The 24,010-nt window shown below is 42.6% G+C and overlaps 2 protein-coding genes across 10 annotated transcripts in view; one reads left to right on the plus strand and one right to left on the minus strand.

Annotated features, from left to right (window-relative positions):
- CERS5 (ceramide synthase 5) overlaps window positions 1-4,033 on the plus strand; it is a 32,909-nt gene extending 28,876 nt beyond the window's left edge. For 5 of the 8 annotated variants that reach the window (XM_080662649.1, XM_080662646.1, XM_080662643.1 and 2 more), the window contains 2 exons: window positions 88-244; window positions 2,569-4,033. In XM_080662649.1, coding sequence (XP_080518775.1) covers window positions 88-244; window positions 2,569-2,718 — 307 coding nt within the window. In that variant the 3' untranslated portion in view covers window positions 2,719-4,033. Of the gene's footprint in view, window positions 1-87; window positions 245-1,133; window positions 1,243-2,568 lie in introns of all 8 variants that reach the window. The other 3 variants (XM_080662650.1, XM_080662648.1, XM_080662644.1) reach the window with 1 other exon arrangement.
- Window positions 4,034-19,408: 15,375 nt separating this feature from the next.
- On the minus strand, window positions 19,409-22,423 carry COX14 (cytochrome c oxidase assembly factor COX14). 2 transcript variants are annotated; one of them, XM_080662654.1, is made up of 2 exons: window positions 22,312-22,423; window positions 19,409-19,818 (listed from the first exon to the last, which is right to left on the minus strand). In XM_080662654.1, exon 2 carries the CDS (start codon window positions 19,808-19,810, stop codon window positions 19,637-19,639), a length of 174 nt encoding a protein of 57 aa, XP_080518780.1. In that variant the 5' UTR covers window positions 19,811-19,818; window positions 22,312-22,423; the 3' UTR covers window positions 19,409-19,636. The 2 variants fall into 2 exon arrangements, with proteins under 2 accessions (XP_080518780.1, XP_080518779.1); XM_080662653.1 differs by lacking the exon at window positions 22,312-22,423 and adding an exon at window positions 22,128-22,267.
- Between the last annotated feature and the right edge of the window lie 1,587 nt (window positions 22,424-24,010).

The raw sequence follows: 24,010 nt of genomic DNA on the forward strand, positions 1-24,010 counted from the left end.
ACAGGTTCTGCTTCTCAGGGAACTCAGCTTCATTCCTATCTGCCTGGCTTAGACTCTATAATCTGACCACTGGTCTCCTTCTTCTAGGATTCTGAACACAACCCTCTTTGAGAGTTGGGAGATGATTGGGCCCTATCCCTCCTGGTGGCTCTTCAATGGCCTTCTCCTGATCCTACAGGTTCTGCATGTCATCTGGTCCTACCTAATTGCGCGAATTGCTTTCAAAGCCTTGATCCGAGGAAAGGTGAGGATGAAAGATGGCTTCTTTCTTTGGGGTTGAGTAGAAAGATGGATATTACTCAATAGACCTTCTCTTTTGATCTAACCTAGTGAGCCCCATCTACATAAGAAGACCCAGCAAAAAGCCTAGGGATCCATAGTTTTCACCTTTTCTATGAGTGTTTAGCCTTTTAGGACATGACTTAGATGTAAGAGGAAGGATCTTCCTTCTTCCTATCCTTCAGAAATAACTGTTGTTAAATAATGAACAGGATTAAGTTTTAGAGAAGACCTCAACCATTTCCTATTCCTTACCTACCTACTTCAGTAGATTTCATATTTTTTATTTTAGCTGGGGAGCCTTTTTTCAAGGAAATCATATGCAGAGCTCCAAGATAAAAACTGTAAAAGCAGAGACTGCCTAGTGAGTGGTGTTGGTTCATAAGCCACTTCAAGATGACCACACTGTGATGTTCAAGATATGGTTTATGTAAGAGACCAAGTACTGGCCTCACCCCACTGTTGTATGAGGCAAGGATCTTAAGTGAGAAGGCTATTTAGGGTTTCAAATACCCATCTTATGCCCAGAGCCCACAAGCACAGAAAGAAGTGTCATTTAATGATAAAATTCATAAGTGAATCCAAGTTCTAAAGCAGTCAGGCTTTAATCAGTCTAAGGGCTGGGGATTCAACCTTCAGTAATACAGAATCCCAAGGTGGCGGAGGGGGGGAGCACTCTGCTAGAGGACACAGTGACTCTAGGACAAAGGGATGGAATGTTACCTGGGCATATAGGACCTCTTATGTCTGTTCCTTACGGCTGCAATTGGTTACAGAACTTGCTCAGTGTGTCTATGCATCTTGCTATAGCTACTAGACATCTCTTTTCTCCCCTGCTTTTCTTTCCTGACCAGGTGACTTATCCAGGAAGGATTACACCCAGATTCTATATTCTCCACTCTTTTTTCACCTCCTTCCTTTTTTCTATGCCTGGCGGGAGCTGGACAATTTCGTCTCTTGCATGTAAGTGTATCTGTGCTTCCAGTATTCAGTGAAGCATGTCTTTCTGAATGTGTTTCTCTTCCTTTCTGCTTTCCTTCCTGTTCCCATGTTGTCTGAAAGCATGCCCCCTCTCCTGACCTTGGTGGGGCCATTGTTGACTGGAGCTCAAGCTGCTGCCAGATTTTCCTAAATGGAGGCAAGAATGGAGTCTACTCTTTTTTTTTTCCTTTCTGTTTTTTTTTCCTTTCCCTCTCCCTTTACCTCAGATCTAGACACACTGTGCTCTCTGGTAGAAATTTTCTAAAGATCAGGAATCAATTAGTTATCTGGGTTCAGAAGTCAACAGCTATTATAAACCATAGAATCTTAGAGCTAACCAAAGCAAGTGCCCCACTTCTTGGAAACAACAATTGTACTTTTATTTCCTTTTCACCTTTATTTACTCATTTAAAAAACAGCACATATTTATTATCCTTTAGTTCTGGAGGTCAGAAGTCTGTCATAGGTTTCATTGGGTTTCTCTCTTTTACTTTTATGGTCCATTGTAGAGAATTTGAAATATTTTGTTTGATATGCAGGATAATTTAGATTTGAAAACACTGCTCTAATCCAAACTCTTCATTTGAAAATATAAAACAAAAAAGCTGAGGTTAAGCAGTCAAGATTCACAAATAGTAGCATGATTGGGACTGGGACTCTTTCTCCCTTGACTGCCAATCCACTTTTCACCATGTGGATCTTGGGAATGCCGAAGTTGCACAAGAGAAGTGATCTTGCTTCCAGGAAAAGGGAGAAGATTGGAGAAACGGTGTAATAGGATATTGCTAATTGCGCCCAAAATGAATAGAACTGCTGAAAAAGGCCCAGTATGGATCAGTTTGGGAAACAGAACAAAACTCAGGATAACCAGTATGAATAACTGCAATCACCATTACCACCAGAAGATAGACACAATGATGACAATCATATGCATTATTTATGTTGGCCTTTTTCTACTTTTTGAGATGGAAGGAGAAAAAGGGTGTCTGGAGTGTCCCTCAAACCTAAATCAGAACTCAGGGAATGATTTCAGCTCTCTTAGGCTGGTCCTGAAAGATACACCCCTCAACCAAACTAGCTACTTATTCCATAGAGAATAAAAACAGAAATGATGAGAGAGAAACCCAGGAAGCAGGCAAAGGATATTCACAACAGTAGCCATGGCCCAGATAATATTTTGAGTCAGGTGCCACCAGAAAGTAGGCCAAATTGGGAACAGTGCCCAAACATGGGCTCTGTGGGCTTTGTCTTAAGTTTCCAGAAAAGTTCTGTCCTCACCTTTCCTACCTTTGGCCCCATCCCACCTAGGTATCTAAGGATGATCGCAGTGATGTGGAGAGCAGCTCAGAGGAAGAAGATGTGACCACCAACACAAAAAGCTTCTGTGGCAGCAGCTCCAGCAATGGTGCCAGTTGGGTGAATGGTCACATGGGAGGCAGCTACTGGGCTGAAGAGTAAAATGGTTGGTAAGGGGACTTCAGCACACATGGACTTGTAGGGCCACTGGCAACCTACTCTTCTTGGGCCTCCCCAAACCTGCACTCCTGTGACTAGGGGTCTGCAGGCACTGAGGAGAATCAAAGAAGCAAATATTTTCACTTTTTAAAAAACTCTGCCATTTTGTATTTAATAGCCTCCAGGTTCTTTCCATAATATTTGCTGTGTGTGTGTGTGTGTGTGTGTGTGTGTGTGTGTGTGCGCGCGCGCGCGCGCGCGCGCATATGCCTGAGTTTCATTGCCTGGGTTGGGGCACAATTCTGAACTGGGGCCTCTAGGCCTTACCTGGTCCACCTCAATCCCAGATTTGGCTGCATCTTGAATTATACTGGTTCTGGACTATCCCCTCCCTTCTTGTCCATGACTCTTGAAGCTCTGGCCATCTGAATGGAGCAGCCAAGTTGAGGTTTCTGCACTGTTCTTCCTTCAGAGCTGGAATATTTCACATGAAGTTGTGTAGAAACAGATAACCATGGATGAATGGCCAGGATTGCTGTGACCCCTAGCTACATCTCCTTCCTACCACCTGGTAGTGACAGGGACAGCTGCTGATAACCCTGCTCTTTACTCAATGGTACGCAGGAAATGGGGGTGGGAGAGGGTAAGCAGAGGGCTAGAGGAGGACAACAGCCACTAGGTGAGCTGTTAACAGTTTATACTATTGTTTACTCTTCTGTGATTAAAAGTGCTTCAACCCTCTTCTGCTATCTCAAACTCTTTAGTGACTCTATCCCCAATTCCCTGAATCCATAAGCCATATAAGGATTTTTTTCAAGTCTGATTCTGAAGCCATTGGATACCAAATTTTTCCTTTCTGTGCATGCTGGGAAGAGAGTGTGTACGTTTTAGGACTTTATGTTTTAAGAAAAGATAAACATGTATAGTAGTCACAAGAAAAAATACTGAGCAGATTAAAGCATGTATATCACCAAACCAACAAAGACTTTGAAGAGCTAAGACACTTTTAGTTAAAAATACAGATACTGCCAGTTAACATTTTAAGATTATGATAAGTGAATCTAAGCAGATGTTTTCTCTTTTAGCCCATGGAAAAACAGTCTTCCTAATACAGGTTTTTCTCTAGTTGAGGTCTTGGCAAAATTACCAATAGTAGTATTTATTCACTGGCTGGTATGGCTCGGTTGAGTGTCATTCCATGCACCAAAAAAGGTTGCTGGTTCGATTCCTGGTCAGGGCACATGCCCACATTGTGGTCTCAATCCCCAGTAGGCAGCTGATTGATGTTCCGCTCTCACATTGATGTTTCTCTTTCTCTAAAAATCAATAAAAAAAAAAATTTTAAGAATAGTAGTATTAATGTCTTAGGATAGTTTTCTACTTAGTGAATATTCATATCGAAATATTTCCAGCCCTAGCTGGTTTGGCTCAGTGGATAGAGCATCAGCCTGAGGACTGAAGGGTCCCGGGTTCGATTCTGGTCAAGGGCACATGCTGGGTTGTGGGCTTAATCCCCAGCCGATTAAGGATTTTTTTCAGGTCTGATTGAAAGCAGCCGATCAGTGATTCTCATCATTTATGTTGTGTGTTTTTTTAATATTTTTATTGATTTCATAGAGGAAGGGAGAGGAAGAGAGAGATAGAAACATCAATGATGAGAGAGAATCATTGATTGGCTGCCTCCTGCACACCCCACACTGGGGATCAAGCCCACAATCCCGGCATGTGCCCTTGATTGGAATCGAACCCAGGACCCTTCAGTCCACAGGCCAGCACTCTATCCACTGAGCAAAACCAGCCAGGGCTCATCGTTGATATTTCTAACTCTTCCCTCTCACTTCCTCTCTGAAATCAATAAAAATATTTTAAATATATATATACACTGAGTGGCCAGATTATTATGATCTCTGAACGCATAATCTGGCCACTCAGAGTGTGTGTGTGTTTGTGTGTGTATATATATATATAGTTCAGGCCCGGTGCATGGATGGTGTCCGGCCAGCCTGAGCAGGGGGAGGGGACATGGGCAGTTGACTGGCCTGCCTGCTGGTCGAACTCCTGGTTGAGGGGACAATTTGCATATTAACCTTTTATTATATAAGATATACACTGAGTGGCCAGATTATTATGCGTTCAGAGATCATAATAATCTGGCCACTCAGTGTATATATTTCCAGGTGCTCTGTGTACATTAAAACATATGGAGTATTTCATTGTCATGGAATTTGGATGCAAATTGAATGAAATAGGTTATTGTTCTAAGAATCAGATACTTACTTGATGTTCACTGACAATATAGGGATATTGACCGTACTAAACTTACCTTACTGAGTGGCTGGATTTTAAAAAGACTTACTATGGGGTAGGGGAAAATTAAGTCCTAAAAAAAATCTTACAAATTTAGACATATCTAGTCAGTAAGAGTAAAAGATTAGCCCAGCCAGCTTGGCTCAATGGTTGAGCATCAACCTATGAACGAGGAGGTCATAGTTCAATTCCCAGGTTGTGGGCTCGATCCCTAGTGTGGGGCATGCTAAAGGCAGCTGATCAATGATTCTCATCATTGATGTTTCTATATCTCTCTCCGTCTCCCTTCCTCTCTGAAATCAATTAAAATATATATATTTTAAAAAGACTAAAACAAATAGACTAGTAATTGTAAAATATGAATGAAATGCTTTTGAAAGTCAGAGAAGATATGTATTTTGTTTCCCAGGGGAGAAAAAAGATTATTTACTAGCCTGGCTAGAAGTTAGTATTGCCAATCTCTAGGAATTCAGTCAGGGCTGTCAACTAAGGTACCTGCACATGACCTTCTGAAATTTAAACAATTGTTTTGTAAAGATGCAACCAAGTGCATAGCTAAGACATAGCTTTTTATTATATTCGAGGCACTGTATAAAGCACTTTACTTATGATAAAAATGAAGCAAAAAGAGATTAATTTGCCAAAGGTCAGGCCAGCTAGTAAAAAGTCAAACACTGTATCTCCATTCTTTTCTTTTTTAAATATACTTTTATTGATTTCAGAGAGGAGAGAGAGATAGAAACATCAATGATGAGAGAGAATCATTGATTGGCTGCTTCCTGCATGCCCCACGCTGGGGATGAGCCCACAACCTGGGCACGTGCAATTGACTGGAATCGAACCTGGGTCCCTTTAGTTTGCAAGGCCAACGCTCTATCCACTGAGCTAAACCAACTAGGGTCACCGTGTCTCTATTCTTAACCACTATACTTGACCACTTCCCAAAACTTCATAATGAGAAAGAATAGATGTTGAAGAAACATTTAGCCAGAGGCATAGACTGATTAGAGTTTGTCTTGGATAAGTAAATGGAGATTAGGGTCAATTATAAGAACAGGGTCTTGTTCTGAGAAGGAACTGTGCATAAAGTGGGTGAGAGAAAGGGTGTTAGTGGGTGTGAATACTAGATGATAATAGTGTTATTGGGCAGCAAGACAGTCATGAGGCTAGTTTTATAGATGGACTGGGAAGTTTTCATGCCTAAGAGGAAGGACACAAATTGGTGAAGAGCTGCTTTGATGCAGACTCACATCATCCCTACCAGAGAACTAGGAATATTGGTGAGAGAAGCAAGGTATTACCTCTCCTCTGTTTAATATAAAAGGTTTTTAACTTCATTATTGAAAAAATAACATGTCTGTGTAGTTTTACTACTTAGAAAATGATTTTACATACATCAAAAAGTGAACTTAAGAACACTTCTGAAAGGTAGGATTATCCTCATTCCACAAGTGAATAGTATGGTTGTTTATCACTATGTAACTAACCACCCTAAAATACAGTGGCTTAAAAGAACAGTTTATTATTTCTCATGGTTTGGTTGGTTGACTGAGCTCAGCTGGTGATATCTCATGTAACCCCAGTCTGATGGCAGCTGGGAATAGTCATTTGAAGACAACTGGGCTGGATGTTTAAGCTGATTTACTAAGCTGGCTAGAAGTTAGTGTTGGCCGATCCCTAGGAACTCAGTCAGGGCTGTCAACTAAGGTACGTACCTGCACATAACCGCTCCATGTGTTGGGCTTTGCACAAGTGATTGTGTTCCAAGAGGCAGGAAGCAGAAGTTGCTAAGCCATTTAAGAGCATCGTCCAGAACTGGCGCGTATCACTTCCACTGTATTATATTAAAGTAATCACAGGGACCACGTAGATTCAAGGGATTGTGAGATAGACTCTACCTCTTGATGGAGTGGCATGGTCATTGCAGAAGAGCGTGTGGAATGGGAGAGACAGTGCATTCATCTTTGAAAAATTGAATCTGCCCCAATGAGGAAACTGAGCATCAGGAGTTACTTAAAAAAATACAAACAGCCCTGGCCAGTTTAGCTCAGTGGATAGAGCATTGGCCTGTGGACTGAAGGGCCCCAGGTTGAATTCCAGTCAAAGGCACATGCCCGGGTTGTGGGCTCGATTCCCAGTGTGGGGCGTGCAGGAGGCAGCTGATCCATGATTCGCTCTCATCATTGATGTGTCTATCTCTCTCCTTCTCCCTTCCTCTCTGAAATCAATTAAAAAACATATTTTAAAAAAATAAAAATAAAATAAACAAAACAGGGTAGTGAGCACACAGTGCAATCAATGTACAAATGATATATTATAGAATTATGTACTTGAAACAAAACGTTATTAACCAATGTTACCCTGACAAATTTAATTTTTTTTTAAATCCTCACCCAATAATTTTTTTAATTTTAGAGAGAGAGAGAAGCATCAATGTGCAAGAGAAACATCGATCCACCGCCTCTCCCCTATGCACCGACTGGGGATCCAGCCCATGATGTAGGCATGTGCCCTGACGAGGAATCAAACCTGCAACCTTATTGGTTTATAGGACTATACTCAACTAACTAAGCCACCTGGCCAGGCACAAATTTAATTTTTTAAAAAACTTAGATTGCTCATCATGTATCATGAACTCTCACATTATCACAATCCTAAAAATAATTATATGAGTTTAGTGGATGATAGTATGCTGGTTTTAAACCAAGTTATTCATACTTAATTTTTTTTTAAGTTCTTCAGACATTAAATCCATTATCTATGCAGGGGGATATTTTCAGTTCAATAAAACATTTATTAAGGGCCTACTTTATGATAAGCAATGTGGCCAAAGCTAGGGACACAAAGATGAACAAGATCTGGTTTCTACTCTCAAGGAGCTCATAATCCAGTAAGGGAAAAAGAGAAATGCGATAAGAACTATCCTAAATTATTCTTGGCAAGGTGGGAGAAAACTTGAAAGTGGCACTGGGCCATTGAATATGAGTAGAGTTTTGCTTGGAAAACAGGAATGGAAAGGTATATGTTTAGAAAAGATGTGAGAGTAAATGACAGATAGTTCTGGCTTAATGCATACTAAAATAGGCTGAGTGGCGGATAAGGTTTTTTTATATATAAAAATTTTTTTTTATTTTCAGAGAAAGAGAAACATCGATTTTTTAATGCATAGCTGAGGTTCCAAGAAAAGGTCACAAAAGCCACAAAGAGAGGAATTGAAAGCTAGGGCAAAAGGCAAACAGCTGCAATTATTGGAGGGATAATGGGCATATAACTTAAGGACTTGGGTTTTAATGTTGACCACAAAAGAAGAGTCTGGCCCCATGCATAAAGCTGGAACTGAGACCTCCAGTTGAGGCTGGGACCCTGAAAAAGCAACAGACTTAGTGAAAGGGAGAAAACTAAAAAATTCACCCAGTTGACAAAAGGAGAAAACAAAGAAGTTAAAATACTTGGGCTTGTGTTTCAGGAGATGAAAGAATTTTCTCAAATTCTGGGCCCACATTTCATGTGAATTTGAGAATCTAAAGATACATTTCCTATGTGGTCTGGGAAACATCTCAGCCCACACCCAGTCCCAGGTAAGAACTTGCATGAAAATTGGTCTCAGATCAGTTATCCATGGGGCTGCTCTCTGGAGAGACATGTACATGATGGTGCAGACCTGGCTGGTGTGGCTTGGTTGGAGCATCATCCCATACACCAGAAGGTGGGTTCAGTTCCCGGTCAGGGCACGTACCCAGGTTTCAGGTTCAATTCCAGTGGGCGCATTGCGGGAGACAACAGATAGATGTTTCTCTCCTTTCCTCTCTATAATCAATTTTTAAATTTTTTAAAAAGTATTATCTCAGCCCTAACTGGTTTGGCTCAGTGGATAGAGCGTCAGCCTGCGGACTGAAGGGTCCCAGGTTCAATTCTGGTCAAGGGCATGTACCTTGGCTGCTGGCACATCCTCAGTGGGGGGTATGCATGAGGCAGCTGATCTATGTTTCTTTCTCATCAATGTTTCTAGCTCTTATCCCTCTCTGTAAAAAATCAATAAAATATATATTTTTTAAAATAAATAAAAGATTATCTCAGTCAAACTTGCAACACATAACTAACTAAATACTAATATCTAGAATATATATTTTTTAAATATATTTTATTAATATTTTACAGAGAGGAAGGGAGAGGGATAGAGAGCTAGAAACATTGATGAGAGAGAAACATCGATCAGCTGCCTCCTGCACACCTCCCACTGGAGATGTGCCCGCAACCAAAGTACATGCCCTTAACCGGAATCGAACCCGGGACCCTTCAGTCCGCAGGCCGACGCTCTATCCACTGAGCCAAACCGGTTTCGGCTAGAATATATTTAAACAAAGACAACCCAATAACAAGAAAAGAGGAGGGGCTGTGGGTGCAGGAAGCACAGAATATGAATAGGCAGTTCCTATAGGATGAATATGCTAATGGATTATAAATCAATAAAAAGGTGCTCAATCTACTGGAAATCAATGATGTAAATTAAAATGAATAGAAACCACTTCACACCAACAGTGTGTGGAAGTATTGCTGGTGAGAGTGAAATTGACATACCCACTTTGGAAAAGCAACAATAACTAGTAAAGCTAAACAATTCCTCTTTTGGAGAAACTAGCACATGGACCCAAGAAAACATAAAAGGATACACATTGCATTGCTATTTATAAGCAGGGGAAAGTGGAAATGGCCCACTGATCTTTCACTAGATGAATAGAATAAATTGATTTATTCATACAATTGGAATTATAATTGACTCTTGAACAATACAGGTTTGAACTGTGTGGGCTCACTTATATGCATATTTTTTTCAGTAAATATGTAATTAACCCTTCATATCCCTAGGTTTTGCATCCATGGATTCAACCAACCACAGGTCAAAAATATTTTCAGTCCTCAGATGCAGAGGACTGACTGCATGCACTGTTATACATCATTTTACATGAGTCTTGAGCATTCACAGATTTTGGTATCTGGAAGTGGGGGTGTCCCAGAACCAGTACCCTGTGGACGACTGTAGTTAAGTTTTGGGGGAGTCAAAAGTTATACGTGGATTTTCAACCGAGGCATCGGCACCCCTAATCCCCACATTCAGGAACCAACTGTACAGCAATTAAAATGAAGAACTAAGTTTTCCTGTCAATATGGATGTATTAGTCTGAACCAATAGGATATATATGTACATACAGATATATTTAAAATATAGCCCTAGCTGGTTTGGTTCAGTGGATAGAGTATTGACCTGCGGACTGAAGGGTCCCAGGTTCAATTCCAGTCAGGGACACATTCCTGGGTTGCAGGCTAGATCCCCAGTGGGGGGCATGCAGGAGGCAGCCGATTGATGATTCTCTCATCTATGTTTCTCTCCCTCTCCCTAATTCTCTGAAATAAAAATATTTTTTAAAAAAATAAAATATGGCCGAAACTGGTTTGGCTCAGTGGATAGAGCGTCGGCCTGCGGACTGAAGGGTCCCGGGTTCGATTCCAGTCAAGGGCATGTACCTTGGTTGCGGGCACATCCCCAGTGGGAGGTGTGCAGGAGGCAGCTGATCGATGTTTCTCTCTCATCGATGTTTCTAGCTCTCTATCCCTCTCCCTTCCTCTCTGTAAAAAATCAATAAAATATATTTAAAAAAATAAAATAAAATAAAATATGTTCTTATATGTATGTCAAAAAATGTTTTTAAAAATACATATTTTTAAATATTTAGTGTAAGGAACTGGCTCACATGGATATGGAGGCTGAGAAACCCCAGGATTTGGAGATCCAGGAAGGCTGAGCATACTAGTACAGTTCCAAACAAAGTTTGAAGGCAGGGGAAGACCAGTGTACCAGCTTGAAGACAGTCAAGTAGAGAGAAAGAATTCTCCAATTTTTTAAATATATTTTATTGATTTTTTTACTGAGAGGAAGGGAGAGGGATAGAGAGTTAGAAACATCAATGAGAGAGAAACATCCATCAGCTGCCTCCTGCACACCTCCTACTGGGGATGTGCCCGCAACCAAGGTACATGCCCTTGACCGGAATCGAACCTGGGACCCTTCAGTCTGCAGGCCGACGCTCTATCCACTGAGCCAAACCGGTTAGGGCTCTTACTCCAATTTTTGTCCTATTCAGGTTTCCAATGGATTGAATGAGGCCCAATCACATTGGGGAAGGCAATCTGCTTTATTCATTCTACAGACACAAATGTTATTCTCAACCAGAAACACCCTCAGAGATGCACCAGGAATACTGTTTAACCACTATCTGGGCACTCAGTGGCCCAGTGAAGACAAAATTAACCAGTACAATGGACAAATATCAAAAAACAGTGTTGGGTGAAAAAATTCAAGTTGCAAAAGAATATGTCTCAGTTGATGCAATTAATATTACCTTTTTAACCCCCAAATAATATTAAGGGTACTTCCATAGCAATAGTACAGAAATGTACAGGTACCGAAAGGTGGATAGTTTTTATCTTTGTGGAGGGAGGATGTAAGATGGGTTTATTTTTGGTGCTCTTCAATAATTTTGGAATAATTTTAATTTTTTTAATGTAAAAACAAGTACATGGCAGTTTCAGGGAACTGTAATCTGTTGGAGTTGTATCAAAGTGACAGGAGATGACAATAGGAAGGTGGTTTGGGGCAGATGGTGAAGAACCTTGACTAGCATGCTAAAGATTAAATTTTATTTATTTTTCTTATTATTTTTTCATATGTTTTCATTTATTTCAGAAAGGACAGGAGAGGGGGAAAAAACATTAGTGATGAGAATCATCCATCGGCTGCCTCCTGCACACCCCCCACTGGGGATCAAGCCCGCAACCTGGGCATGTGCCCGTGACCGGAATCAAACCCGGGACCCTTCAGTCCACAGGCCAACTCTCTATCCACTGAGTCAAACTGGCTAGAGCTGAAGATTAAATTTTAGATGATAGGTCATGGGGGCCCCGAAGATTTAAAGCAGTAAAATTAGTCCTGTAAAAGCAGTCATAGAGAGGGCTATAATAGAACTTGGGACTTGACCTTACAGAGGTACAAGAAAAGGCTTTATAAAAGGGGGTAGGGAGGTGGCTGTGCTAGCCTGGCTGGTGTGGCTCAATGGTTGAGCATTGACCTATGTAGCAGGAGATCACAGTTCAACTCCCTGTCAGGGCACATGCCTGGGTTGCAGGTCTGATCCCCAGTAATGGGTGTGCAGGAGGCAGCCAATCAATGATTCTCCTCATTGATGTTTCTATCTCTCGCTCTCCCTTCCTCTCTGTAAAACAATAAATAATATTTTTTTAAGAAAGGGGGGGCTTGCCCTGACCGGTTTGGCTCAGTGGATGGAGCGTCGGCCTGCGGACTGAAGGGTCCCGGGTTTGATTCTGGTCAGGGGCATGTACCTTGGTTGCGGGCGCGTCCCCAGTGGGGAGTGTGCAGGAGGCAGCTGAATCAATGTTTCTCTCTCATCGATGTTTCTGGCTCTCTATCCCTCTTCTTTTCTCTCTGTGAAAAATCAATAAAATATATTTAAAAAAAAAAAAAAAAGAAAGGGGGGGCTATGAGTTGACATAGGCCAATACGTAGTAAGGATACATATTAAGGTTATCTGTACCACCTTCACCTCGGTCATCTGCATATATTTATTTTTCTTCCAGTTCAGTAAGGTCTCTGCTAGGGCAGGCCTCCAAGATTTTAACCACAGCCGCAGACCTACCAAAAAAAAGCAAATTTGGAATCTTCTTTCACTCAAATGAGTGCTCTGTGAAAGCCTTCTAGGAAACAATACTAAACTTTTTGGCAGCATCACCGCTTTGCTGTCTGGGGGTGATTTACTTGCTGTTTATTAGAAACTACATGATTTTTATTTTTTAGCCATTCTGTTACTAGTCTTTGTCTTTTAATGGGAGAATTCAGTTCATTGATATTTACTGTAATAACCGAAGAACTTAATTATATTCATTTTAATTTGACAGCAAATATGTCTATTCTTTCTTACTAAATACAACTAGTTCATGCTCAGTAAATACTACACAACTGCTTGAGTTTAGGTTTTCACAAGCTATCTTTGAAATGATTGGAGGTGCTCTAAGTGAAAATGACAGACAATTGGAGGTAGGGGTGGACTGGAACCTAGGCCAGGAAACAAGATGACAGATACACACTGGCATTATCTGCTGTATGAGAGTTCTCCAGAAAAACAGAACCAATAGGTTAGACTCACGCAGGTGTGGGGAACCATATTTCTGCCAAAGGCCATTTGGATATTTATGACATCATTTGCAGGCCATACAAAATTATCAACTTAAAAATTAGCCCGCTATATTTGGTCAATCATTTAATTAACTCACCCCTAATGCCTTGGCAGGACCAGACCAAATGATTTCGAGGACCTTCCTTATACATCCCTTGGGCTGGACCTTCCCTACCCCTGGAGAGAGCAAGAATGACTGATTTCACCCAGCCGGTGTGACTCAGTGGTTGGGCGTCGACCCATGAACCAGGAGGTCCCTGGTTCGATTCCCAGTTAGGGTACATGCCAGGGTTGCCAGCTCAATCTCCAATGGGGGCATGTGGGAAGCAACCAATTGGTGATTTTCTCTGAGCATTCATGTTTCTCCCTCTCCCTTACTCTCTAAAAACCAATAAAAAACATTTTTTAAAAAAAGAATGAGACTGATTTATTTTAAAGGCTTGCCTCATACAATTGTAGGAACTAGCAAGTCTGAAATTTGAAAAGCAGGTGGCAGGCTGCAAATTCAGGGAAGAGTTGTGTTGCATCCAGGATCTACAGATTGGAACTTCAGGCAGGGTTTCTGTGTTACCGTTTTGATGCATAATTCCTTTCTTGGGAACCCTGTCTTTGCTCTCAAGGCCTTCAACTGATTGGGTGATGCCCATTCACATTACAGAAAATAACTTGCGTTACTCAAAGTCTGCAGGTATGTATTTGGTCTTCATCCTAGGTTTTTGGCAAAGAACTTCTGAGACCTTGGAATCTCCAGAGTGATGATTGTGTTTTGTATGCTAATGTGATGGCTCTTGGTGGGCCCCTAGATAATTTCAGAATTGGTGGTGGTTGCCAGAGGAACCAGACCAAGGCAGGATTGGAGGGCTGGGATTTTCAGTCCCACCTACCTTCCAGGGAGGGGAGAGGGATAGGGGTTGAGTTAATTGCCAATGACCAGTTATTTAATCAGCCATGCTTATGTGATGGAATCTCCATAAAAACACTAAACAGAGTTCAGAGAGCTTCTGGATTGAATACTTTGAGGTGCTGATAGGGTGATGTGCCCTATACCTTGCCCTATGCATCTCTCTCTTCCACTTGACTGTTCCTGAGTGGTATCTTTTCTAATAAACCAGTAATAGTGAATGAAGTGTTTCCCTGAGTTCAGTTCTGTAAGCCATTATTGCAAATTATAAAACTTAAGGAGGTGGTCGTAGGCACCAATTTGTAGCCATGTCAGGCAGAAGTGTGGGTAACCTGGGGACCCACTGGTGAGAGGCATCTGAAGTGGAGGACAGTCTAGTGCAGGGGTGGGCAAACTTTTTGACTTGAGGGCCACAATGGGTTCTTAAACTGGACCGGAGGGCCGGAACAAAAGCATGGATGGAGTGTTTGTGTGAACTAATATAAATTCAAAGTAAACATCATTACATAAAAGGGTACGGTCTTTTTTTTTTTTATTTCAATAGTTTTATTCATTTCAAACATTTTAACAAGAAGAATGTAAACACTAATTATTATAATTTGAAACTTCAAAAAATGGAGGAATCATAGCACAATAACATACCTTATATTGAAGATGGCAAAGGCAAAATAAAATTGCCTAACAAAGGAAAGGTACAAAAGCCTTTCAAATTAAACTTAAATAAAATAATTTAAAACTAAAACAATAGAAAAGAACAAAATGTGTGAACAGTGAATTAAACATTTTCTTTAGTGCAACTTCCAAATTATGCCCGGGACGTAGATGTAGATGACAATGTAGACTGGGTTGAAAGGTTTTTGGTCTTTAAAACATCAACTTCAGTGGGAACAGTGTTGTTGGTCTCCTTTTTAGCTAATGCTCTGATACTGTGCTCTCCAGGGGCGTGTCTCCCTACATCACCACGATAATGTGTCTATGCATTCCCAGGGTGATGTCGGGGGACGCGTCCGCGGGCATTACAAGGAGCCTCTGGAAGATTGAGAGGTTGTTCCTTCTACTGAATGGGCGGATATAAATCCGCCCACTCAGAAGGAGCTGCGGCCGTGTTTCCCGTGTTTCCCGACGTTGCCATGTTAACACTGCTGCTGGTGAAGGAGCGGAGGGGAGAGCAAGAGAACCCTCTGCTCTTTCGGCTCCGCGGGCCGGATAGAACAGCCGAATGGGCCAGATTCAGCCCGCAAGCCATAGTTTGCCCACGGCTGGTCTAGTGGGACTGAGCCCTTAACTTGTGGGGTCTGCACTAACCCGGGGTAGTTAGTGGCAGAATTGAGTTATAGGATGCTCAGTTGGCATCCAGAGGTGGAGAATTGTTTGGTGCGGGGAAAACACACATTGGGTATCAGAAATGTTGTGAGTAGAGGAAACAGTTTTCATTTAAGACCCCTTTAACCTCTAACTCACCCTACCCCCACTATAACAACTATTGTAAGTTTGGTGTGTCCTTTCAATCCATTTTTTATATGTTTTTTATACTTTCACCAACACATATGCATCCATAACAGACTATGAATAACTACATTCTGTAATAATTTTCACCATGGATTTGTTATGTATCCTCTATCATATGCCATTTCTAATATATACATTGATCTGTTTATTATTCTATGCCACTGGTCTCTTCGTCTACTCCTGCACTAATACCCCAACATTTAGATTACTATTAGCTTTCTACTGTGTCTTCATATCTGGTAGGCCCAATCCATCTTCTTTGTTCCTTTTCAAAATTATCTTAGCTACTTGTGCTTTTAAATTTTTTATTTTTATTTTTTATTTTTTTAGCCCTGGACAGGTAGCTCAGTTAGTTAGAGCATCAATACGCCAAGGTTGTGGGTTCGATCCCCAGGCAGGACATATGTAAGAACCAACCACTGGATGCATAAATAAGTAGAACAACAAATCAGTGTGGATTTTTTTCTCTCTAAAATCAATTTCTAAAAGATAATTTTTATATGAAAAGTGTTATCTTTTATAGACACTAGGCCCAGCATGGGAAAGGGAAGGGTCACAGAAACCTTTTTGGAAAAAGAGAGGATAGAGAGGTGGGTAGAGATGATGCTCTATTCAGAAAGCAAGCATGAACAGGCATGAAAACAAGAAACTGTGCAACCAGTCAGACAGTTTAATATTACTAGAACAAAGGATGAGGTGGGAACATGAGGTGGGTCAGCTCTTAAGGACCTCATAAGCCATACTAAGGAGTCTGGACTTGACCCTATAGGTCAGGGATTCTTTAACCTATTGTCTATGGTTGAGCTTCAGAGGCGATCTGAAGCAGGGGAATGCCATAATTAAATTTGTTCCAAATAGATGTCTCTGATGGAAATGTGGCAAATCTGATGAGGTCAAGACTGGAACCAAGACCATTAAAAACCTGCAAAAGTATAGGCATCATCCCAATACGCCAAGGTTGTGGGTTCAATCCCCGGTCAGGGTACATATAAGAATCAACCAAGGAATGCATAAGTGAAAAAACAAATTGATGTTTCTCCTTTCCTCTCTTAAAAAAGAAAAAAGGGATAAGCAAGAAATTATAAGGGTAGAGTTGATTAAATGGATGTCTAAATGGTAAAAATAAGACAGCACCTGGTTTGGAGTGCAGGGAATAGTCTAATCTCCCTTATTTCTGACTTGGATGATAGTGTAATTAACTAAAATAGGAAGAAACCAGCCCTGACCGGTTTGGCTCAGTGGATAGAGCGTCGGCCTGCGGACTGAAGGGTCCCAGGTTCGATTCCGGTTAAGGGCATGTGCCTGGGTTGCGGGCACATCCCCAGTGGGGGGTGTGCAGGAGGCAGCTGATCGATGTCTCTCTCATCGATGTTTCTAACTATCTATCCTCTCCCTTTCCTCTCTGTAAGAAATCAATAAAATATATTAAAAAAAAAAAAAAATAAAAAATAAAATAGGAAGAAACCACAAGTAGGTCCTGGAGATGAGACAGAATGGTTTTAGTTGTGGACCTGTCAAGTTAGAACTATAGGAAATTCAAGTGGATACATCAAGCAATTGGATATACCTGAAACTCAAGTCAACCTGTAAGATACAGACTTGGAGGTCAGCAGCAGGAATTAATGGCTGATACTGTGTGCTTATCATGTGCCAGACAGAATGTTAAATACTTAATATGAATTATTTAATATTCAAATGAATCTTTTAAATTAGGAATTATTTTTTTTATCCCCATTTGACAAAGGTAAACTGGGGAGTTAAGAGTTAATAACTGGCCTATTACAAGATAGCTGTAATGGTGGAGCCAAGATACCAGCACTGAGCACTTAACTACATTCTGTAATGTTAGAACCATTAATTACCTAGATTAACTGAGAAAATACAGAATAAGAGCAATAGGCCAAGAAAAAAATTTTGTAACACATTAATGTTTAAAGTGGGCAGAGGAAGTCAAAAGGAAAAATCAAAGTGGTAGAAGGGAATAAGATAGTGGTCCCTACCTGCAGCCAAAGTAGAGCTTCAGTGCCTCAGGAAACAGTAAGGGGAGGACTGAAATCAGTGGATGTGGCACAACGTGGGGGGATGTCGACGGAATTTCAATGAAGTGGTGGAGGTGGAAGGAACTTCAAGTCTCAGAAGTGCTACCATTACTTTTCTTGAAATAATCCTCAGTTTGTTTTGGTAGGGGGTGGAGGGCCTTAAGCCAGTTTGTATACTGAGAAGAGATAACTAAAGGAGCAAGGAGTAGAGTTAAGAAAGCTAAGGATGGAGGCAGAGACTGCAGGGAAGTTGTTTAGGGGACCAGCCATGGGCATAGGCTGGACAGGAAAGAAGTTTAGGCCAATAAGGGACTGACAGATTGGAATAAAATTAAAGGAGTCAAACAATTTGAAGTCTCCAAGTTCTAGAATATAATGGAAATGAGAATGTTAAGAAATCACCTCAAAAAAGACTGATTTTGTACTATTTTGAAAGTGGCACAGGGGACAGCTGAGAGAATGGTGACCCTAACTGTACAGGTGAGAAAGCAGAACAGGCAGTAGAGTCCTTGGTTAATACACCAAGAGAGGATGGGAGCAAAAGGGATGAAAATGTAGGAAAGGTGGGTTGTTTTTTTATTAATTGATTTTAGAGAGGAAGGGAGAAAGCAGCATTGATTTGTTGTTCCACATATTTATGCATTGCATTCATTGGTTGATTTGTGTATGTGCCCTGATCAGAGATCAAATCCACAACCAGGAAGTATGGGACAACACTCTAACCAACTGAGTTACCTGGTCAGGGCTAAAGCTGGGTTTTTGTTGTTGTTAATGCTCACCCAAGGATTTTTTCCATTGATTTTTAGAGAGATGTGACAGACACATCAACTGATTGCTTCCTGCATGGGCCCCAAATGGGTTAGTGCTTGCAATCCAAGTACATGACCTTGACTGGGAATCAAACCCAAGACCCTTCTGTGCACAGGCTGATGCTCTAACCACTGAGAACACTGGCCAGGACTAAAGCTCAGTTTTTTAATCATGGAAGAGGGCTTTCAGGTGAAAGGTTTAGGAGTAGAGGGACAAAGATCAGAGCAGTATGCACAAAGAGTATGAAAAAGGAAGGAGGTTGATATTTGGGGTGATCACCAAGGACATGAACTAGTAAATCTCAAAATGGAATGGTGGTAACAATACCTCTCTTCATAGTTGGGTATTACCTTGAATACAGTTTTCTTTCAAATCCTCTTCACAGCTCTGTAATAAGACCTGCAGGTTTGATTTCCCGTACAGTGGAACAGTAAGTAATCGACCCTTATGCTAACACTACACCCAATGAGCTTAAGGAGGTGAACTGTATTGCTATAGACTGCCCAACAACCCTTCCTTTTGGGAATTGAGTCTCCTCCACTTGATGCAATTTTGAGAGGACTGTTAAACAAGGGCCTCTGCCTTCCTTAAATGCTGACCAGAGTATCCCATTACCTGGACACAGTAATTGGTGCAGGAATGGTCGTTGACCAAAGAGCTCTGGTCTTTGGTCGAATTTTCAGGGGATTTGTACAGCTGCTAGGACAGTCATTTCTATGAAGTCATGAAAGTTGCTATTACTACTCCCTAAAACTGTCTAATACCCACTTCATGGGTATTAAGAGCTCAAGATAGTGGAAATCCAGTCTATGACTAGAAAACAGGTAGTAAGGGCCCACCTCTGTGGTCGTAGCCTATTTAAATAAAAACACCAAGACACAGACATGACAAAATATTTAATGTCTGTGCATGTGCCTCCCCCTGCCCCAATTCCTGTTACGATTTGATAGCCTCCTTATACTGGCAGTTCCAGAGAACACATGGGCACTTATCCCAGCAGGACTTGAAAACCATTAAGGCCCTGGCTCTCTTGATTTGAATGACTGTAGGTGAGCTCTTTCCACAGCATGCCTCAGGCCTCTCTGGTCAAGGAGAAGAGCCCCCCAGTTCTACAGGTCTCCTGAGGTCTTCTGTTCTTCTGCAGCCTGGCGCCGGGAAATGCGCCGCTGGAAAAAGTGGTAGGCTCGAACACTGCAGAGGTAGCCCCCATACACAGTAAGGAGCATCATGGAGGTGGAGAAAGTCTTGTAGCCAATGTCAGCTAGTTGCTTGGCAGTTGGCATGTCGTCCCCTACAAAGAAAGACTGAATTTAGACACCAGGATAGGTCTCATGTGCCCAGCCCACTTCCCTGTTTAAAGCCATTCCATAACTTCTGCATCCTGCTTAGTCTCTCTATTGAATGGCCCCTACACAGATGCAGAGTCTTATAGTGGAAGACAACGTTTGGGAATTCTAAGATTCAAAAAATAAAATCTACACGAGACACAGACACACAGCTGGAACCAGGTGAATCCGGATGACATCACAGCTAACACCTCACACTCGATGTTTTTGGAAAGAAGTGACTGGTACGGACCACCCAGAAATGTTAACTGGTACATTAAGCATGCATCAGTTTTTCTGGCTAACGGGCAATTAATGGAGGTAGCCAGGGATTAAACATTAGCAGTAAATTATTCTCTGTAGATCAAATGGGAACCTTCTAGGCAATATCCAATTTATTTTCCCATAAAAACAATCTTACTCATGGTGGTTAGGTTCCCAGGTTAGCCCTCAAGCATCTGTTTAAGCCATAATATTCCTGAAATAGTGCCAACCTTCCACAGCATTAATTCTAAGCTCCAAATACAACACAAAGCACCTATCCCAATGGCTAAAAAGAAACGGAGTCCCCAGCAAATTGTTAACTCACATTTGCATTAGATAAATTACTTCTAATTTAACCATTCCCTGGATATTCTGAGCTAGAGAACAAGAGAAAATCTAGCATGGCAATCTCTCATCCTGAACAAAACGTTCCTCAGTTTGGGACTATGAATGTGTTCTTAGACTCCTCTTTGTTGAGGGAACTGAAATTAAAAGACTAGGTGAGATTAGTGAGAATATGTTTCTTAAAAGTCAAGAATGTGGAAGAAGAAAAGCTCAGGATTAGCTGGCTTAGGGAGTCAGGAGTAGGGTGAGATAAGTGCTTCTCCGAGTGAGTTCTATGGGCTGAACATTTCCTTAGAGCCAGTCCTTGAAGGTGGACTCCAAGCTGAGCTGAGGCATAGCTTCCTGGAATTATAATTCCAAGTGACTTTAAATAAGGTCAGAGGAAGAAAACCAAATGGCACAATCTCAAAATGAGGTTATCTGAGCTTCGAAAGGACCCCAAGCTGTGAGACTGAAGAAAACACACACAGAGAGCAGAATATTAAGAGACTTGCAGACCTTCAACGTCCCCCCCTACTTCTTTCCCCTCATATTCCCCATAACTCTGGCCAGAAGCTAACCACTTCTTTGAGGAGCTGAAGGAAGACTGGAAGCATTCACTAGCCAAGAAACAAAATAGTACAACTTGGCTAAAAGAGTGAGAGAAGACTTAATAGACTTGATTTTGGTATCTAGAATCTCACTTCTCTTGTCTAATCCAACCTAAGATTGTTCCTATTTTCAAATTTTAAAAAACTCTTCACATACCCTGAGCTAATACAGGGTGTAGAAAAGAAGATAGATGCAGAAGTTCAAAGAGATTTATTAACTGAATGGATTAGGGCAAAGCTGAAAATATCTCCAAGTTAGGAAACTTTGTCCATTGGGACACTTAATAGAAATAAGAAACAAGAAGAAACAGGTGTGTGCACCAAGGTGGTGGTCGCACTGTCAGTCAAGATCTTGAACTGGGTTTTGGACATCTTAAAATTAAGATGCTCAACACAATATTCAGGTGATGATGTCTATCAGGCAGATGGATATGCAAATCTGGACAGCTCTTGGGAGGTAACGAGTGACACCAAAGCAGAGGATAAGACCAGAGAGAGAAGCCAAGGAAACAGAAGTATGAAGAAGCAGAAAGAAAGCAGGTAGAACATTCCAAATATTTCGGGGGGGGGGGAGCCTTTTTCATTTAACTATATCCCTCTTCCTGGTTGAAAGTCTCTGCTGTACCAAGTCACTGCCACTGACGGAAGTGTGCTGCATTTTTCAGGTGTACTGGGCCAGAATGAGAATTGGGAACCACTACTGCAAAGTTATGTGCCTTGAAGACTGGTCATATGGGAATAGATGACTAGGTCACAGATAAACCTAGGGTAAAAATTTAGTGCACTGAACTGTAAGTCATTAAGTAAAAAGCAAATTCTTAGCCAGGGCCCCAGCAGGCCCACGAACCCTGATTCCGCCCCCGCCCCCCCGCAAGGTCAGAGCTACTAGAGTCAGAACGTGGAGGGCCAAGACGCCCCGCTGGAGTCAAGGTTTGACAGGAACCTACAGCTGCAAGGAGCTTGTTGAGCTGGACGCAGTGCAAATTTCGGCCTAGTCCGCGGTGCAGGATACACCGGTGACTTCAAGGGCACGGAAGCCTGAAGACTAGGGCACGTCGCCCCAGCAGACAGCGTACCTGGATGTTGCAGCTCGCTCCCGACCAACCGAGGCCTCCACTGGCAGCGTCTCGCCACCACAGTGCGCGCAGCCTGACACAGCACCTAACACAAGGGTGGCGGTCCAGGAACAACCCTAGACACTGAGGTGCTATTGGTCAGGGAAGCCACCTTTTCTCCCTCCCGCCCCCCCGCCCCAATTACCCTCTAGGATACGACTCCCCAACTCAGAGAGAGTGCACCGCGTGCCGGACACTGAGGCGGGAGCGCGCGCCGCCCGCAGCCCCGCCTGGTTGCCGTCCTTGAACTTCCGGCTTCCGGCCCAGCCACCCTTACTACGCATCCTCAGACGATCCTCCCTTTCCAGGAGGCCCATTGGATTCTGGGGGTTGTAGTCATTCTCCATTGAGAGAGGGTCTTTGGTGACTCAAACTCTAGAACTGGAACTTTTAAGTACCCAGTCACGAAAGAAAAGACCGTCTTTCTCGCGGACTCAATCAGCCAATCCCCAGCCTACGGCGCAGTGAAGTCTCCAGTAGCGAGGTAGGTTCCCCCGGGTCAGCCCTCTGGAGTTGAACCGCGTGCCCCCTCAAGCCTGGAGCTGCCCTCTACCCGGTGGCCAAGCTCAGGTAGGAAACGACCCGCACCGTGAGGCCTGGACCGCCAAGGAGGCCGCAAGTCTGGCCATGGCCACAGAGTGGGCACGACGACTGTTTCTGTCCTGTGTGTGGCCTCTCCGTTTGTGACCTCTCTGCTCGCAGACGGCGTGATAAAGTCCCAAAGAAGCTCTGGGAAGGGGATGAGAAGGGCGTGCCCCTTGGGGGAGAACTGTGTGGCCACTGCTAGGGGCAGGGAGCAGCTGGGAATATCGAGGAGGGCTTGCTTCTTTTTCTTCTTTTTTAAAAATATATTTTTATTGATTTCAGAGAAGAAAGGTGAGGAAGAAAGAGATAGAAACATCGATAATGAACGAGAATCATCATTATTAGTTGCCTCCTGCACGCTCCCCGCCCCCCCCCCCCCCCCCCCCCCCAGCCCGCAACCCCGGCATTTGCCCTTACAGGAATTGAACTGTGACCTCCTGGCTCATAGGTGGATGCTTGACCACTGAGCCAGCCAGCTGGACAAGGAGGGCTTTCGTTTTTCCCTTTTCCTTGCGGTATAAATGAATACACACAACATACAAATTGCCACAATGCACTTGAAGCACTCTTCCCCAACTCGTTTCTGGAAAAACCACTTTATTGGGTAGACAAATAGCCTGATTTGAAGGCCTTAGATTCAGTTAACTGTGGAGGGAACAAGAGTAGGCAAAAGTGTTTGACTATCTAAACAAGGTCACAGCTGCTGCTGAGGGAAGGGAACTGCCTGCCTGCCCTCACTTTGACCTCCTGTATTCAGCCAGTGCCCCTAACTGGGCCAGCCAGATCTGGGGTGACATTTTTCACTGGAAAGAAAGTGAATTCTCAGCAGCTAGGTACTGAGAGGAGCCTGCCTCCCTGGTTAGGCCGGGAGTAAGAGAACGTTAACATAGAGCTGGCCAGAGCTAGTTATATGCCAGATGCTGCCACACAGGAAGCTGAGACCCTTTGCTGGATTCTAGGAGCACCTTAGGCCCTCAGGGGCTATTTATAGCCAGGAGCCTAGGCTGCTGACCCGGGACATTCCCTCCCCATCCTGGAGCAAGGCCAGTGCAAAGCACACTCCTCTCCCTCCTCCCCTTCCTGTTCTTTCCTTACCCTAGGACAGCCGGTGTGCCACCGCAGGCACACTGGTGTGCTGCAAGGATTTTTTAAAACATGCAATACCTGACTATTCAGTCAGGGCCACTGACCTCTTTTCCCTTAAGTTGTCAAATAAAAAAATGACAACAGCCAACACAACAATAGCCGTCTAGTGTGAA

This window comes from Plecotus auritus (genome assembly GCF_963455305.1).
Source record: "Plecotus auritus genome assembly, chromosome: 3".
Classification (NCBI taxonomy): domain Eukaryota; kingdom Metazoa; phylum Chordata; class Mammalia; order Chiroptera; family Vespertilionidae; genus Plecotus; species Plecotus auritus.